At 40.9% G+C, this 15,593-nt stretch overlaps 1 protein-coding gene across 1 annotated transcript; it reads left to right on the forward strand.

Annotated features, from left to right (window-relative positions):
* Positions 1 to 1,116: 1,116 nt before the first annotated feature.
* Positions 1,117 to 14,144, forward strand: ccnc (cyclin C). The gene is made up of 12 exons (XM_033647827.2): positions 1,117 to 1,275; positions 1,653 to 1,759; positions 3,659 to 3,743; positions 5,825 to 5,894; positions 6,017 to 6,068; positions 6,171 to 6,226; positions 7,805 to 7,840; positions 9,563 to 9,654; positions 9,749 to 9,816; positions 9,922 to 10,001; positions 12,894 to 13,012; positions 13,243 to 14,144. The coding sequence occupies exons 1-12, from the start codon at positions 1,244 to 1,246 to the stop codon at positions 13,295 to 13,297; spliced, it is 852 nt and encodes a 283-aa protein (XP_033503718.1). The 5' UTR covers positions 1,117 to 1,243; the 3' UTR covers positions 13,298 to 14,144.
* Positions 14,145 to 15,593: the final 1,449 nt, after the last annotated feature.

Here is a 15,593-nt window from a genome sequence, read left to right on the forward strand (position 1 = left end):
TGCAGTGGAGTATCCTGTGAGATGTAGTGCAGTAATAGTAGCATAAAATGGAAATATTCAGGTTTAGTACATATACCTTAAAATTATACTTAACAACAGTGCTTCAGTAGATGTACTTAGTTACTAGGGATGGGGGAAGAAATCAATACAGCATAGTATCGCGATATTTTTTTGTGGCAATATCATATCGTCACACAGTGCCAAGTATCTATTTTTTTTTTAATTATATAAATGAATAATATTACAAATACAAATTAAGTTTAAGGCAGCCTACTAGAATAATATAATGAATTTTTTTTCAGTCCGCTCGATGCTTTTTACTGCAAAAAAAGAAACAAACAAACAAACAAAAAATGGCTGAAGCTGAGACAAACAGACCGAAAACTTTATCTTATTAGATAAAACAGATGTTGACAAAATTTTGGACATAATTTGCAGTTAAAAAAGGTAATGACTCGCAATATATTTTATTGCAATACTCAGCATATTATAACATATTTAAAATTGCAATAATATTGTATCGTGACTTAAGTATCTTGATGATAACGTATAGATAACGTTTAGTGATTCCCACCCCTATTAGTTACTTCCCACCACTGAAAAGCTGTATATTAGGGATAAACGAGTACACCATTATCTGTATCTGTGTCTGTATCTGTTCAACCAACCAAATTATCTGTATCTATACTCGGAGTGGGCGGGGCTTATGTCAGAAGTGGGTGTGGTTAAAACTGAAAGTGGGTTGGGCCTAATCAGAAGTTGTTATTTTAAGCCTGCAATTTCTATGGATTGATCAGAAGTTGTCATTTTTATTACCTATGAGAAAAAGTATTTACAGAACAGCCTCAGAGAGATCATTTTTTATCACAAGAGTAATAAATTAAACATAGCTACCAAAATGAGGACTTTCCTTTATCTACATTTTACTTGAATGACACCTGTAAAATAAAATATCTGTACCGGATACTCGTTTCATCAGAGTATTCCCTGGTGGATATCGTTATTTGTATAATAAGATAATAGTCATACATGTACTCGTTGAATTCTTTTTTTTATTTGACATTTTTTTAAAGGCGGAACTAAAAGTCCGGAACCATTCCACGATGGCTTCTATCCGTCACCGGGCCGCATTTGCTGTCACTCCAGTGTCAGCTTAGCATAACTACTTTCTCTGTGCTATCCGCTTCTTTCTAACAGAGTTTTATCGATTTAAAGTGTCCTTCTCTACCTCAGCTGCTACAAGATGGCGGGAAACTTCTGGCAAAGTTCTCATTAGTAAGTTTTAATTAAATATTCGACGTGTTGCGTCTTTATTTAATAAATGACCGTGTGTGTTGAGAGGCCTAACGTTAGCTGTGTCTGTGCCGCTGCGCCAACAGTTGCTCCTGAACTGTTGCTATGATATGAAGGAGCAATTAAAACAAAGATAGACAACAAACATATTAAAGATAAAGGCTGTTATTAAAGCTTATTTAGACGAGCTTCTGTTTGTAGTGTTAGTGCTTTACGACGGTGAAACAGAAGGCTAACACAGTGGGTTATTGTTGATAAGTGTTGCGCTACCCGCTAGCTTGGTTGATGACAGTTTGTACTGAGTAACCGACGTTACTAAGAGTATATGGAAATAATATTTTTTGTTTTATCCGCCACAGTCTGCAGTGGGTTTTGGACAAGCAGGACCTGATGAAAGAGCGTCAGAAGGATCTGAAGTTTCTGTCAGAAGAGGAGTACTGGAAGCTGCAGATTTTCTTTGCTAATGGTAATTTATAAAAGTAGTTTTATCATTGACAACATCTGCTGACTGCTTAGAGTACATCTAATAACACAGCACCACATTTGTGTTTCTTGTACAGTTCATCTGACATACAGGACAGGCCAAAAGTTTGGACACACCTTCTCATTCAATGCGTTTTCTTTATTTTCATGACTATTTACATTGTAGATTCTCACTGAAGGCATCAAAACTATGAATGAACACGTGGAGTTATGTACTTAACAAAAAAAGGTAAAATAACTGAAAACATGTTTTATATTCTAGTTTCTTCAAAATAGCCACCCTTTGCTCTGATTACTGCTTTGCACACTCTTGGCATTCTCTCCATGAGCTTCAAGAGGTAGTCACCTGAAATGGTTTCCACTTCACAGGTGTGCCTTATCAGGGTTAATTAGTGGAATTTCTTGCTTTATCAATGGAGTTGGGACCATCAGTTGTGTTGTGCAGAAGTCAGGTTAATACACAGCCGACAGCCCTATTGGACAACTGTTAAAATTCATATTATGGCAAGAACCAATCAGCTAACTAAAGAAAAACGAGTGGCCATCATTACTTTAAGAAATGAAGGTCAGTCAGTCCAGAAAATTGCAAAAACTTTAAATGTGTCCCCAAGTGGAGTCGCAAAAACCATCAAGCGCTACAACGAAACTGGCACACATGAGGACCGACCCAGGAAAGGAAGACCAAGAGTCACCTCTGCTTCTGAGGATAAGTTCATCCGAGTCACCAGCCTCAGAAATGGCAAGTTAACAGCAGCTCAGATCAGAGACCAGATGAATGCCACACAGAGTTCTAGCAGCAGACCCATCTCTAGAACAACTGTTAAGAGGAGACTGCGCCAATCAGGCCTTCATGGTCAAATAGCTGCTAGGAAACCACTGCTAAGGAGAGGCAACAAGCAGAAGAGATTTGTTTGGGCCAAGAAACACAAGGAATGGACATTAGACCAGTGGAAATCTGTGCTTTGGTCTGATGAGTCCAAATTTGAGATCTTTGGTTCCAGCCGCCGTGTCTTTGTGAGACGCAGAAAAGGTGAACGGATGGATTCCACATGCCTGGTTCCCACTGTGAAGCATGGAGGAGGAGGTGTGATGGTGTGGGGGTGTTTTGCTGGTGACACTGTTGGGGATTTATTCAAAATTGAAGGCACACTGAACCAGCATGGCTACCACAGCATCCTGCAGCGACATGCCATCCCATCCGGTTTGCGTTTAGTTGGACAATCATTTATTTTTCAACAGGACAATGACCCCAAACACACCTCCAGGCTGTGTAAGGGCTATTTGACCAAGAAGGAGAGTGATGGAGTGCTGCGGCAGATGACCTGGCCTCCACAGTCACCGGACCTGAACCCAATCGAGATGGTTTGGGGTGAGCTGGACCGCAGAGTGAAGGCAAAGGGGCCAACAAGTGCTAAACACCTCTGGGAACTCCTTCAAGACTGTTGGAAAACCATTTCAGGTGACTACCTCTTGAAGCTCATGGAGAGAATGCCAAGAGTGTGCAAAGCAGTAATCAGAGCAAAGGGTGGCTATTTTGAAGAAACTAGAATATAAAACATGTTTTCAGTTATTTCACCTTTTTTTGTTAAGTACATAACTCCACATGTGTTCATTCATAGTTTTGATGCCTTCAGTGAGAATCTACAATGTAAATAGTCATGAAAATAAAGAAAACGCATTGAATGAGAAGGTGTGTCCAAACATTTGGCCTGTACTGTATATAAGATTGTATGTTCAACTTTCTGTGTATGAATATTGTTGTTACCTTTTATTTTTTTGTGCCTGTATTTATTATTTATAACCCAACACATATTTTTAACCACATAAAGAAGTCAGGCTGTTTTACTTGAACTTATTTAATGTCTTATTCTGTCTGTTTCAGTGATCCAAGCTTTGGGGGAACACCTGAAGCTGAGGCAGCAGGTCATTGCCACTGCAACCGTTTACTTCAAACGCTTCTATGCCAGGTAAGGTGACGTCGGCACCCCATTGTGTGTCAGCTACACTCCTATAAGTGTTTGCTGTTTAATGAACGCTGTTTTTTAACATATCTGGGGAAAACTGCATTCTTCTCTCTGCACCTTGGACATGGAACGATCCACAGAAAGATCTAAAAGTAGATACACCTATATCCATTGATGAATTTAAGGGCATCATACAGGATGTAGTGCCCGAGACATGTGCTTGTTTTTCGTGAGAGGCCACTATGTTTGAATAGTTGTTGTTTTATTGTGGATTTTTGTGTTATATGTTGTATTTGTTGCATTTGAATTAGAGCTGGGTTGAAAAAATCGATTTAATCGATTTTCCTTTAAATGGCACAATATCGATTCATTAATTAAAAAGTCGATCTTTTACTATAACTGTTTATTTTCCTCTGTGGACATGTTGTACAGCCGGTAGCAGACTGCAGCAGCCTGCAGTACTATCAACCCAGATAATCTCGCTAGATCAGCAATTAGCACCTGTGGTCATGGTGAGAGATCTCGCGAGACAGCCGGACACTGAATGAAGACAGCGCAACAAACAATGGTGGGAGTGCGTCCACTGAAGGCATGGGTCTACGGTGCATTTTTCTCACTCACATTTTCCCCTAAAAATATAACGCTAATAATGTACGCATGTTTATTAAATGCACATCAGTTTCACAGAAAAGGTTAAGAAATACCACTAAGCATCAGCACACTGCTAACTGTCACCTCACTTTGTGCCTCATACAGATCTGCTGGTAAAGTTAACTTAGAGTTAGCAAGCATGATAAAAGACGGCAGAGAGGCAACGTTGTGCAAATAAACCAAAGATTTATTAATTTTCTGTAGCAGTAAACACATGGGCCGATAACAAATGTGTTAACTAACTATGCTAAAGCTTTACAAGCTATTCAGGGCTGCCGACGATAACGTTAACATGACAAACAGCAACGCTAACGTTACGGCTAACAAGCTAACGTACTGACACTCCTCAGACACACACACACACACACACACACACACACACATACATACCGGACAGCCTCTCAGTCCTTCCTTAACCGCTAACGTTAGCTCATGTACAACACATGTACCACACAGAAACTTTTACAAAGGGTCATAATGTGCTTCTAGTGACTGTCAAATCGCCAGCGAAGTTGTTTACACTGCGAACATGAGCTGTTAGTGCCTGCTCTCATGGGACAAAGATCCTCTGAGAAGAAAGACGGTTCACTCTGCTCTGCCGCCAGGAACAAACTGGGAGGCAAAGATCCTCTCTGAGGAAGAGGGTTCACTTTGCTGCAGGGTTCACCTACATTGTTTCTCTTCTGATACAGTCAATGTGTGCATCACAACCACTGTAGTGTATTGCGGAAAAAGCTTTATAAGACGGTTACAGGCAGCAAACTTGTGGATGTCCTTTGTTTACATTTTTTGTAGCCACTTTATTTAAATTGTCTGCCTTGTGATTAGATTTAATTTAAAATATTTATTTTGTATGTGTCAGGTAATGTTAAATAAAAGTACATGATGACTAATGTACTGCTTTGGGGTCAATGTAATGTAAACAGTATTTTTAATAGTAATGCACAAGGTCAGAGGGTTCCTTGTTAAATATACTTTGTTAGTTCTCAGAAAATATCTTAATATCCAAGCAAATTCTGTATCTTAATTGAAATATACTTGACTGAATCAATATTAAACTGAATTAAATTGAATCGAATCGTGAATCGAATCGAACTGAGTCCTTGAAAATCGAATCGAATCGATCTGGAAAATCTGAATCGATACCCAGCCCTAATTTGAATGTGTTTTGATTGGCTGCCACCTCGGCCTGGTCTCTCTTGTACAAGATAATTTAAATCTCAGTGGGACTTCCTGGTTAGGTAAAGGTTGAATAAATAAAAATTCTTCCTAAATAGCATCATACTGATAAAATGATATTATAGCGTGAGGTCAACCTGAGGCTGGTGCACATCTTTGAGTTTAACTCAATGTGTATAGTATAGCATGATCGTCATTGACACTAAATCCTTCTTGTCCAAAGCTGATAAATCTTTATCTCCTCTTCTCTGCAGGTATTCCCTGAAAAGTATAGATCCAGTGCTCATGGCTCCTACCTGTGTTTTCCTGGCATCTAAAGTTGAGGTATGGAAGTTTCTGTGGTGCCAGTAAGGCATAAATTTTACACTAGTGAAGTAGCAGCTCCTGTTGTACAGTATGTGTGCTCTGTTTATCTAATCTGAGCTTTAACGTTTATGTCCTTTTAGGAGTTTGGAGTTGTGTCCAATACCAGGCTGATCTCTGCAGCCACATCAGTGTGTAAGTCACCATGTTGAGGAGCATATTTCATAACCTAGTGCAAATCTCTTTGTTTCATCAGCAGTGGAGGCAATAAAATCATGTTTTGGTTTTCTCAAACAGTGAAAACCAGATTTTCCTACGCCTTTCCAAAGGAGTTCCCCTACAGAATGAATCATGTAAGTAAAATGTGTCTGTAACAGTTTACATTTTGGGCATCTAGATGCTGTTATCCAGCACGACTTACACTAAGTGCAACGCAAAAATCAGTAGACAATAACATAATACAAACCTTGTGAACATTTCCATATGATGTTTCTTACATGCTAAAAGACATATCATGAGTGAAATAAGTAGTCAATGCCATGGCTGAGCATTTCTGCCTCTAAAATGCAGTTCACCAATGACAGTCTCAGTGACTCCCAGGATTTGTGTGTTGCATCACAAACCTAAGGAAACAAACCTCTAACAGTCCAACAAAACAAGGGGTGTCAGAGGAGAAACCATATTTTACAAGCCAAGGTTCACTTTCTGATACTGGTATCTGTTCTGGTGTCTAATTCAGTACCAGTACCCTTTTTTTTGGTATTTTACTTTCACTGTAATAAAAAAAATGTAATTTTTAAACAAGCTGTGGGGTTGACATAGTCGACTAAAACACAGTTCTGTTTGTCTGCTCTTTTCTAATCACACACTAGCTAATCTGCTGTCTCAGTTGTGTATGTGTGTGTGCATGTCTGCTCATTTAGTCACGTAAAGTCAGGACCCTGCCAGCAGTCTTAAACACTGACAAAGGCAAGGCACTAATTTGAGTGCTCAGATGTGTGTTTGTGTTGAAGGGATGTTCATGACACTAACAAAGTTTGAGTAAGGGTCAGGCTTAAAAGGAGGACTTGAGTTCAGGGGCAAAGATTTGAAGGCGATAACTTGACATTTAAAAGAGACAGATGATAGATGATAGATGTAGTTCACACTTACTGTAGTGTGTGACAAAGACTGATATAATTCATCAGTTCAAACCCATTAAGTTAACCATACTCCAGTAGATCAGCTATAATTCAACCACCTGATTCATTTTCTGCTTCCTCTGCAGAGTTATTTATGCACTGCAGTGCTATATTACAGCGCACTTACACTGTATCACAGTGTTGCCACGTCGGTGTCTATCATTATGTGAGATTCCACAGCTAATGTTCGCAAACCTTCGATAGAAATCTTGTTGCTGTGGGAGATGGCTTCGACCACGGCTGCCAGCGTGCATGCATTCACTCTGCACAGCATTTCCCACTGTGGTGTCAAGTGGTGTCCTCCGTCAGTATTTTATTTATCCAGCATCTCCACCCAGGTGCCAGGACGTCACCAGGACTGTTGTGACATGCCGCCTGTCCAGAAAGCTGTGTAAACTATTATTTATAGTGAGCCACCGCAGAGCGATAAAAGGAGGGAGTGGTTCGCACAGCACAGAGTGAGTTAGCGGGCCGCTGCAAGTCCTACGCGTCATTTGTCACGTCCAGCCTGCAGACACAGTAATTGTGACCGTGGCACGGGGACAAATGGGAGCAATATAACAATAACGGTGGTGTGTTGTTGGAAGTGATAAAGTTTATGGGGTCAACAGTTTGGATAGGGCGATGGTGTTCACACTGGCAGCGGAACAACTAAAGCAAAATATAGATTTTGCTGGTAGACAGTAAATATATTTCACATAATATTCAGTGAGAAACATAATAAAGTTTTTTTATTTGTGTCTTTGACAGATATTAGAATGTGAGTTCTACCTGCTGGAGTTGATGGTGAGTAGAGACAGCTTTGCATCATACAAACGTGAAGTCCCACTCCCTCTGGTGGACCACCATGGGACCTTATTTAGGAAGAAATATGTGCGGTAGTGAGATACATACATTTTTTGACCCCATTTGAATTGCACCATGAATTACACATGTTTGTTCACTTAAAAGAGAATTTTCTTTAAATGAAGTTCACATTTTGTCATAAAACTGTAACTGCTGAAGTATAAGACAAGACAAGCAGTGCTGTGTCTCACTGAAACTGGGATGTACTTGCACGAGAAACGGGTCTTGCTCGTTCTTTTGCTTCCCGGCTGATTAAAAAGATCAGGAGTTGGTGGATGAAACACATCAGGTAAGACGACATTACATTTGTGCGTGGAACACAGCTGAGTCGGTGACGTATGCTGGGCGAGACGAGAGATCGGGGAATGATTTCCCACAAAACTAATTGGTCCCAGCGAATGTTGAGATGCAGATTAATAACCCACATTTGAACATTCATTCCAGATTTCCCGTCATGGTTTAAAAATATTTCCAGTGTGCCGGTGCCATCAACATTACCTGGCCGTTAGCTGGTCGTCCAAAATATGACCTTAAATGCTAAGTCTTCCTATGCTTGACATTTTTTTGTCACACACAGCAAACATCTCCTCACGATCCGCTAGCTACATGTCCTCTGAATATGCTGTGAAAAAGTCCGGTCTCTGTAGGCAGCCCAGGCTCCGCAAATGGCAACAAAAACACTTCACTTCTGTTTACGTTTACGGAGCTAGCTCGCCTTTTAGCCTCATTGTAGCCTGTAGCTCTAACTGCCTCTCTGGGCACTGCGTTCATGTGTGTGAGGGCTTGCTTTCGCTGGTCTCGCGCTGGCTGGTTGGTAAATCCTAGACCAAAATGTTTTTGTTGCCATTTGCGGAGCCTGGCTTGCCTACAGAGACCGGACTTTTTCCACAGCATATTCAGAGGACATGTAGCTAGCAGATCGTGAGGAGATGTTTGCTGTATGTGATACGACTTACACAGGATCCGAACCACAGTCTCCTGGGTCAAAGTCCTGTGCTTGACCTATTCATCCAGACATCTTAATTTCTGTGTTGACTTTGTCAGTGCTTATGCTCAGTCACCTGACTTTGTGGCAGTGCTCTGAAGGCTGCATGTGCGATCAAAGACAGCTTGGATAAAGACCTTTTGACTCTTACAAACACCAGAGGCTTAAAATGAAGAGACAGGGATATAATTTACCACTGGATGAACATAAATGGCATAAACATGCTTTCTGTATTTAAAGGACAGGCTTCAAGTAATGTTAGTCTTTAGATGCTGAGTGGACGTCACGGTAATCTCTTACCGTGACGTAGTCAGACCAATAATGATCCAGTCAGACCAATAATGGTCTGACTGGATCATTATTGGATGTGGAAACAACGCCACCATCTGACTGTCTGCCTCATGACCGCATTGCAATTTTTGGCATCCAACTGGGACCTTTTTGGCCAGGCACATGGTGTTTCTTGACTTTTAAATTCATGGCATTAGTCAGAAAGGATTAAGAACTTATTTGTCTCCTACCGTCGAGTACCGCACATATTTTTTTTCCAAAATAAGGTCCAGTGGTGGTCCACCAGAAGAGGAGGGACTTCACCTCTCTATTGCTGCTATACTAAAGGCTGTATTTTGATCAATTGTTTGCTCGGATGGATCACTTACTGTTGCCTTTTTTTGCAGGACTGCTGCCTGATAGTGTACCACCCCTACAGACCGCTGTTGCAGTACGTGCAGGATATGGGACAGGAGGACATGCTGCTGCCCCTGGCCTGGTACGACACTCTCTGTACATTTATCTGTCTCTTTTGACAATACTAGATCTTGCTGCTGTTGCTCAGTGTCTGTGCTGTTATCTGTCTGAACCAGGCGAATAGTGAACGACACATACAGGACGGATCTGTGTCTGCTCTACCCTCCCTTCATGATTGCCTTAGGTAAGATTTGTCCCCGTGCATTGCTCATCGCAGCTCTTTAATGCAGTTACTGGCTTGGAATGAGGTTTATCAGATGTAACATGATCAGTCGTCTTCCTCCCACAGCCTGTCTGCATGTCGCCTGTGTGGTGCAGCAGAAAGACGCCCGGCAGTGGTTCGCAGAGCTCTCTGTTGACATGGACAAAGTAAGAACTTCAGCTGCACTCTCAAAAATAGGTGTTTCTGTCGTAGAATCTGAACTACTTAAGTTTAAAACACATCCACATGTATCCTTGATACACAGATATGTGTCTTTCGATGTCACATTTTATTTTGTGAAGAGAAACCAGAATCAAACACGTCAGTCTGCCCCTTCAAGAGAAGTTACAGTACGCAGCCTGTCACTTTTTAAGGCAGCCATCTAGCCCGAGGCTGAGCTGACTCGTATCCCAAAAGTCACCACAGGTGTTGTAAAGCATACAATAAATGCAGGCAGTGTCTGTGTTTTATGAAAATATGTGATGCTCCTCTGTTTTCACATTTAGCTTCAGTGTTTTTGTCACAGCATTGGCCACTGTTGAGTTTGGCATGCCTTTGTGGCCACAGTCTGGTTTCCTGCTGTCTGTGTTTTGTTGTGTTTGTCAGAAGGATTACAAACACATTAAACAGCGTAGGCTTAAAAATCACACCAAAACAAATAAAAATGCCAGGTTCAGTGGGGATTTGGGCATCTAACACACAGACTAATCATCCACTGTATCCACATCATGTATAAATATTTTAACATGAAACAATTGAGTTGTGGTTGGAACACAAGGACACTGTTGAATTAAAGTCACGGTGAAATTATTCAGGAGGTCTAGATCTGTCACAATAATTACGTTACTAACTTATTAAAGTCAGCAGAAATCATCAGCGTCGTATATTGTATGATATTACCTGTTGTGTTTACATGGATGTTCGTTTACATAACGATGTCACCAACATTTTAACCAACATTATGCCAGAATTAACAGCAAAAAATAGGGATACACTGAATATTCGGTAACCGAATATATTTGGCCGACTGTTGCAAAAAAACACACATTCGGTATTCGGTGGAATAAGTTAAAAGCAAGGCCAAATAATAGCAACGTGTTTTGATAACGCAATCAAACAGCGTGCTGTGACACGCGGAAAATAAAATATAAAAAATAGTTTTGAGCAAGCAAAATAGGCTTAAATCATTCAGCACGCTGTGTGAGCAGCCTACAGATTTCAACCAGCAGACAGTAATGCATTCCTGTCAATTACGGCAGCCATTGGCTTACCGGTGATGGATAAGTCGGCTCCAATAATATCCTCTTCTAGGCGTCATGACTGCCCAGAATTACCTGAACAGCCGGGCCAGCCGAACACAGGTATGTGATGTGTCAGAGGAGAAATGAGCCGTTCACGGCCCACAAACCTCACTGCACTTTAGGGACTGTTCTTTACTTATGAAGGGACTTGTCAGGGGAGGAGGGTGGCTGGTTGATTCTTATTTCATTTATTTATTTTATTTTGATCCCCCCTATGTTCATCACTTATTGATGCTGTTTTTGAAGTATGAATAAGTCAATAAGTAATTTATTCCATTGAAATATCATTGATGTATTATAGAAAAGTGATTTATCTTTTTATAAATGACAAAAGGCACATCTGCCTCATTTTTGCTGTGGTATCGTGATACTACTCAGAACCATGATATTTTCACTGGTATCGTACCGTGGGATCCAATTTTGGTACCCTGACACCACTACTCTGGAGGGAGTTCATCTGCAAAACCTAATGAAAAACTAAACAACGATATATTCGGTACTCGGTATTCGGCCAAGCGTTTAATATTATTCGGCTTCGGCCACAAATTTTCATTTTGGTGCAGCAAAAAACAAAGTAACTGTAGTTTCTGGTCATGGTGCTTCTGTCCTCACATCTGCTTTCTCAGAGTTTCACATTATAATTCCAATGTCTGAATATTCTTTTAAGGGTGTAGTCACATTATGGTGCTGTTATCATTATATCAGTGGTATAAAACAGTCTCAAAATGGCAATGATACTGTTGAATGCAATTATTTTTGACGCAGTATCTCATAATTATTGTGACAGGCTAAGGTGACACTTGTCACTGTGTCTCTGGGAATGTCATGTTTGAGCAATTAAAGCTGTTAACCAGAGTTTGTAGTCCATCTGAGGGGGCACAACATGGGGATTATTATGTAGGCTCAGCGTTAACTAGAGCAGTGGTTCCAAACTGGTCCAGCCTCAGGGTCCAGATTTCTCTGTAGTCAGTAGTTCAAGGTCCACACGATCTAATATATTCAGCATCATACTTATGTTTGGCCATGTCGTCAAGCTAGTTTGCTGTCTCTGTTAAGTAGCTGTCAGTTAGTCACTCACTCTACAGCAGGAAATGACACTTTAAAATGAAAGCTCCATGCCGGAAATTCACTGTACTTCAAAATTAAGTTTGTTTTTTACAAACCTGACACGTTTGCAAGTCAGTTAGCGTCAGAGGAAACATAGTAAGGAGTCAGCTATACATGTTTGAACGTCAGTCAAACCCAGACTCAGATGAAGAGTCTGTTGTGCACTGAAATCGGTGACTAGCAGACATATCAGAATGTTAAGTGTACTTAGCATCTCTTGTTTATGTTGTTTGTTAGCTTGTAGGCTAACTGGCAGTGACTGACACAGCGGTAATGTTTGTGAAACATAGAATAATATCTGGTCAAAACCTTCACTGTGCTAATGCTAACTCTGCTCTGCTCTGGAGGTGTCAATATTCTTTGCCGGTGTCATGTTGAAGTCTGTTCTCTCGTCAATGTGTCTTTCTCATATTAGACAGCCATTTGCTTTCTTAATAGTGATGTTCCTAATCTAGCTGCCCAGGGTACGTTTGAATCTCAGATTTTCGGATAGTGCGCAGACATCGCCCCCTTCAGTAGAGGAATGTGACCTCAATAGTGACAAACTTTGCACAGATACAAGTCCGTTTAGTCACATTTTAGGGGACATAAGGAAACACCGTTTTTAGTGGAGGGAACTTTAAAGTCTGTTTTTGTGTGTTTCCTGTCAAGATCCTGGAGATCATCCGCGTCATCCTGAAGCTCTATGACCAGTGGAAAAACTTCGATGACAGGAAGGAGATAGCTGCTGTGCTGAACAAGATGCCTAAACCCAAACCTCCTCCTAACAGGTAAATCCATCTCTGTGTAACCCTGGCGTCACATGCAGCACATGCATTTATATTTTGTTTGATAGATTCTGGCTGTAGTTAATTGTTTGAGATGTATATAAATAGCATGTAGCTGCATTTATCTGGTGTCACAGTAACATATAACTACATTAGCAAACCAGACACCTTGTTCTGTGTCTTAATGAGCTGTATGTAATTATGTCTTCCATCTGGATCTGTGTTGTCCGCAGTGAGAGTGACCAGAGCTCCAATGGGAACCAGAGCAACTCCTACAGCCAGTCTTAGCGTGGCGTCTACATTTCCGTGGGAATCCATAATGTTGATGTAGCGAGGGGTGTCACAGCACGACCTCTGTGACGTCAGCTGGAGAAAACACACATCACATTCCAGCCGATCTTCGACCAACACCCCCGACAAACTGTGAGAGCCACGTCTTCACTTTTCCCCCCTGATCATTATGGGTTTATGAATTGAGCGGGCAGCCACTGACGTGTCTCGCTGAGGCCGTGTGCTGCGCTCCTGACTTGAAATGAACTAAAAACTGAGGAACATTTGGAGGTAAGGGGGGGGAGGGGGAGCTGTGGGGAAAACTGATGTGATGGTTCAGTAGAAACCTGCTTTAATGTCGTCGTGATGATCCTGATGATCCTTGAACAGCCCAGAGGAGCGAGTCCTTTCACGTGGAGCTCCGCGGGATTCGAGAAAACTTGATCATAAGTACTGTGTGTGTGTTTGTGTGTGTGTATGTGTGAGTGTACAATATGCGTGACTAGTCTGGGTGGGTCTTCATTCCTCAGGGACTATAGTAGTCTTTTCTGTAGTGTGATCTGATCCCGTGCGGATCTGATTGGATATCACCCAGTGCAACTGTGATGTGATTGGATGCCCATGCCCTGTGAGGTCTCTGCTGGTTGATCAAGAACCATAGCAGGAAAAAAGCCCATGAGAGGCTCCTGGTTACGGTAAAATTAACTCTTTGAATACAAGAATTTACTGTTTTGAATCATGACAACTCCACCTCCTCCCTGTCCCTCCTCCCTTTTGTAAATAGCCTTATAATTCTATTCATCTGTTTTAACTTTCATGTTTTTGCTTAATTAAGGAAACTTAAAGGAACACTTTGACCCCCAAATCACCATTTGTATATCATTTACTCACCCCGTGTTACGTTGAACTCATGAAGAAAACGTACTGTTTTTTTCACATGCCTTCACGGTGATTGAAAGATCCAAAAACTGAGAAAATATATTCTTGATGAATTGGAGTCATAGGGGTCCACGTTTAATGACAGCAAAACTATATCAAAACATTCATCACACAGCTCTTGCAGTATAATCCAAATCTTTATTTATCCAGTCGTATGCTCAGTACTTTCCAAACGGACGCCCTTTTTGACGGTGAACTGAACGGAAAGTGAAAATGTTTATGCTCTCTTCAAAGCCAGACTCCATTGACAAAAACAGTAAATTCAATTTGCTGAACACAAGAGCTGCTGGTCTATCCCTGCCTTGATCATTTGGTTTGTTCATGTCATTACGTGACTTTCGTGCGTAAAAAGTTTAGTTCAGATTCACCAAAGTCACACAATAACACAGACAAACTAACTAATGGAGGCAGTGGTAGACCAGCAGCTCCTGTGTTCAGTGAGGTAAAATTACTGTTTTTGTCAATGGAGTCTGGCTTTGAAGAGAGGATGGATGAGCTTTACTTTCAGCTCAGTTCCCTGTCGGAAAAGGCTGTCTGTTTGGGAAGTACTGAGCATATAAATGAGGCTAGGATCATAAGTTTATAACAGATGTTTTGATATAGTTTCACTGTTGTTAAATGGCAATTGACCCTTCACTAAGGCCTGCCCCTTTGTGATGGTCCAACAAGCTGTCGCAGTAAGCATGGAGCCCACACTGTGACTAACACAAATACACAAATGGTCATTTGGGGGGTGAAGTTTTCCTTCAAATGGAAATCATGAGCTGATTATCTTTGTGATTGTGCTTCAGATTAAAGTGCCCCCGTTTGTTTCACCGTCATGATTCTGTTCGTCTGCTGCGAGGCTTATTCTTGTTTTAATGTTGTTATTTTTTCATTTATTCTGCTTTAGTCGTAGAATAATTTGTTGCGTAAAGCTATATTTTGTAAAACTTTTTAATTTGTCAAAGAAAGGCGCTTTTTGTTTTTTGTTTTTTTTGGGCAAATTACAATCGTTCTAGATTTGTCTGCAAACTTTTGGTTGTACATTCTTCTTTTCGATCTGCCATCTATTTAACCGCTGAATTGTGGCGATACGTGTGTGCATATATCTGTAGATGTCTCTATATTTTTGTGATGTGATACAGTGGAAGCTGTGTGTGGCTGTACTCAAAACACGGTGCTTGAAAAGCCTTACAACATGAAAGCTGCTGGTTACAGAGAAAACACTTCATAAAAGCACACTGTCCCGTTCAGACTGTAGGATACGTTTTAGGGTTGGATGTTGCTGCGTTATGTGGATGCATCTTTATTGTTTTCCCTCAGTGGCTTCCTGTAGACTTCATTCTGTCAAGATTGGAATAAACAAACATAAAGGTACACAAACATGGTTTTA

This window comes from Epinephelus lanceolatus, chromosome 13 (assembly GCF_041903045.1).
Source record: "Epinephelus lanceolatus isolate andai-2023 chromosome 13, ASM4190304v1, whole genome shotgun sequence".
Lineage (NCBI taxonomy): Eukaryota > Metazoa > Chordata > Actinopteri > Perciformes > Serranidae > Epinephelus > Epinephelus lanceolatus.

What these genes read in the sequence shown, in the direction of transcription:
- ccnc (XM_033647827.2), top strand. Translation starts at nt 1,244, where the DNA reads ATGGCGGGAAACTTCTGGCAAAGTTCTCATTA. An exon ending in TTCTGGCAAAGTTCTCATTA is followed by an intron (nt 1,276 to 1,652) that starts GTAAGTTTTAAT and finishes TATCCGCCACAG; the next exon opens with TCTGCAGTGGGTTTTGGACA. An exon ending in GCAGATTTTCTTTGCTAATG is followed by an intron (nt 1,760 to 3,658) that starts GTAATTTATAAA and finishes TGTCTGTTTCAG; the next exon opens with TGATCCAAGCTTTGGGGGAA.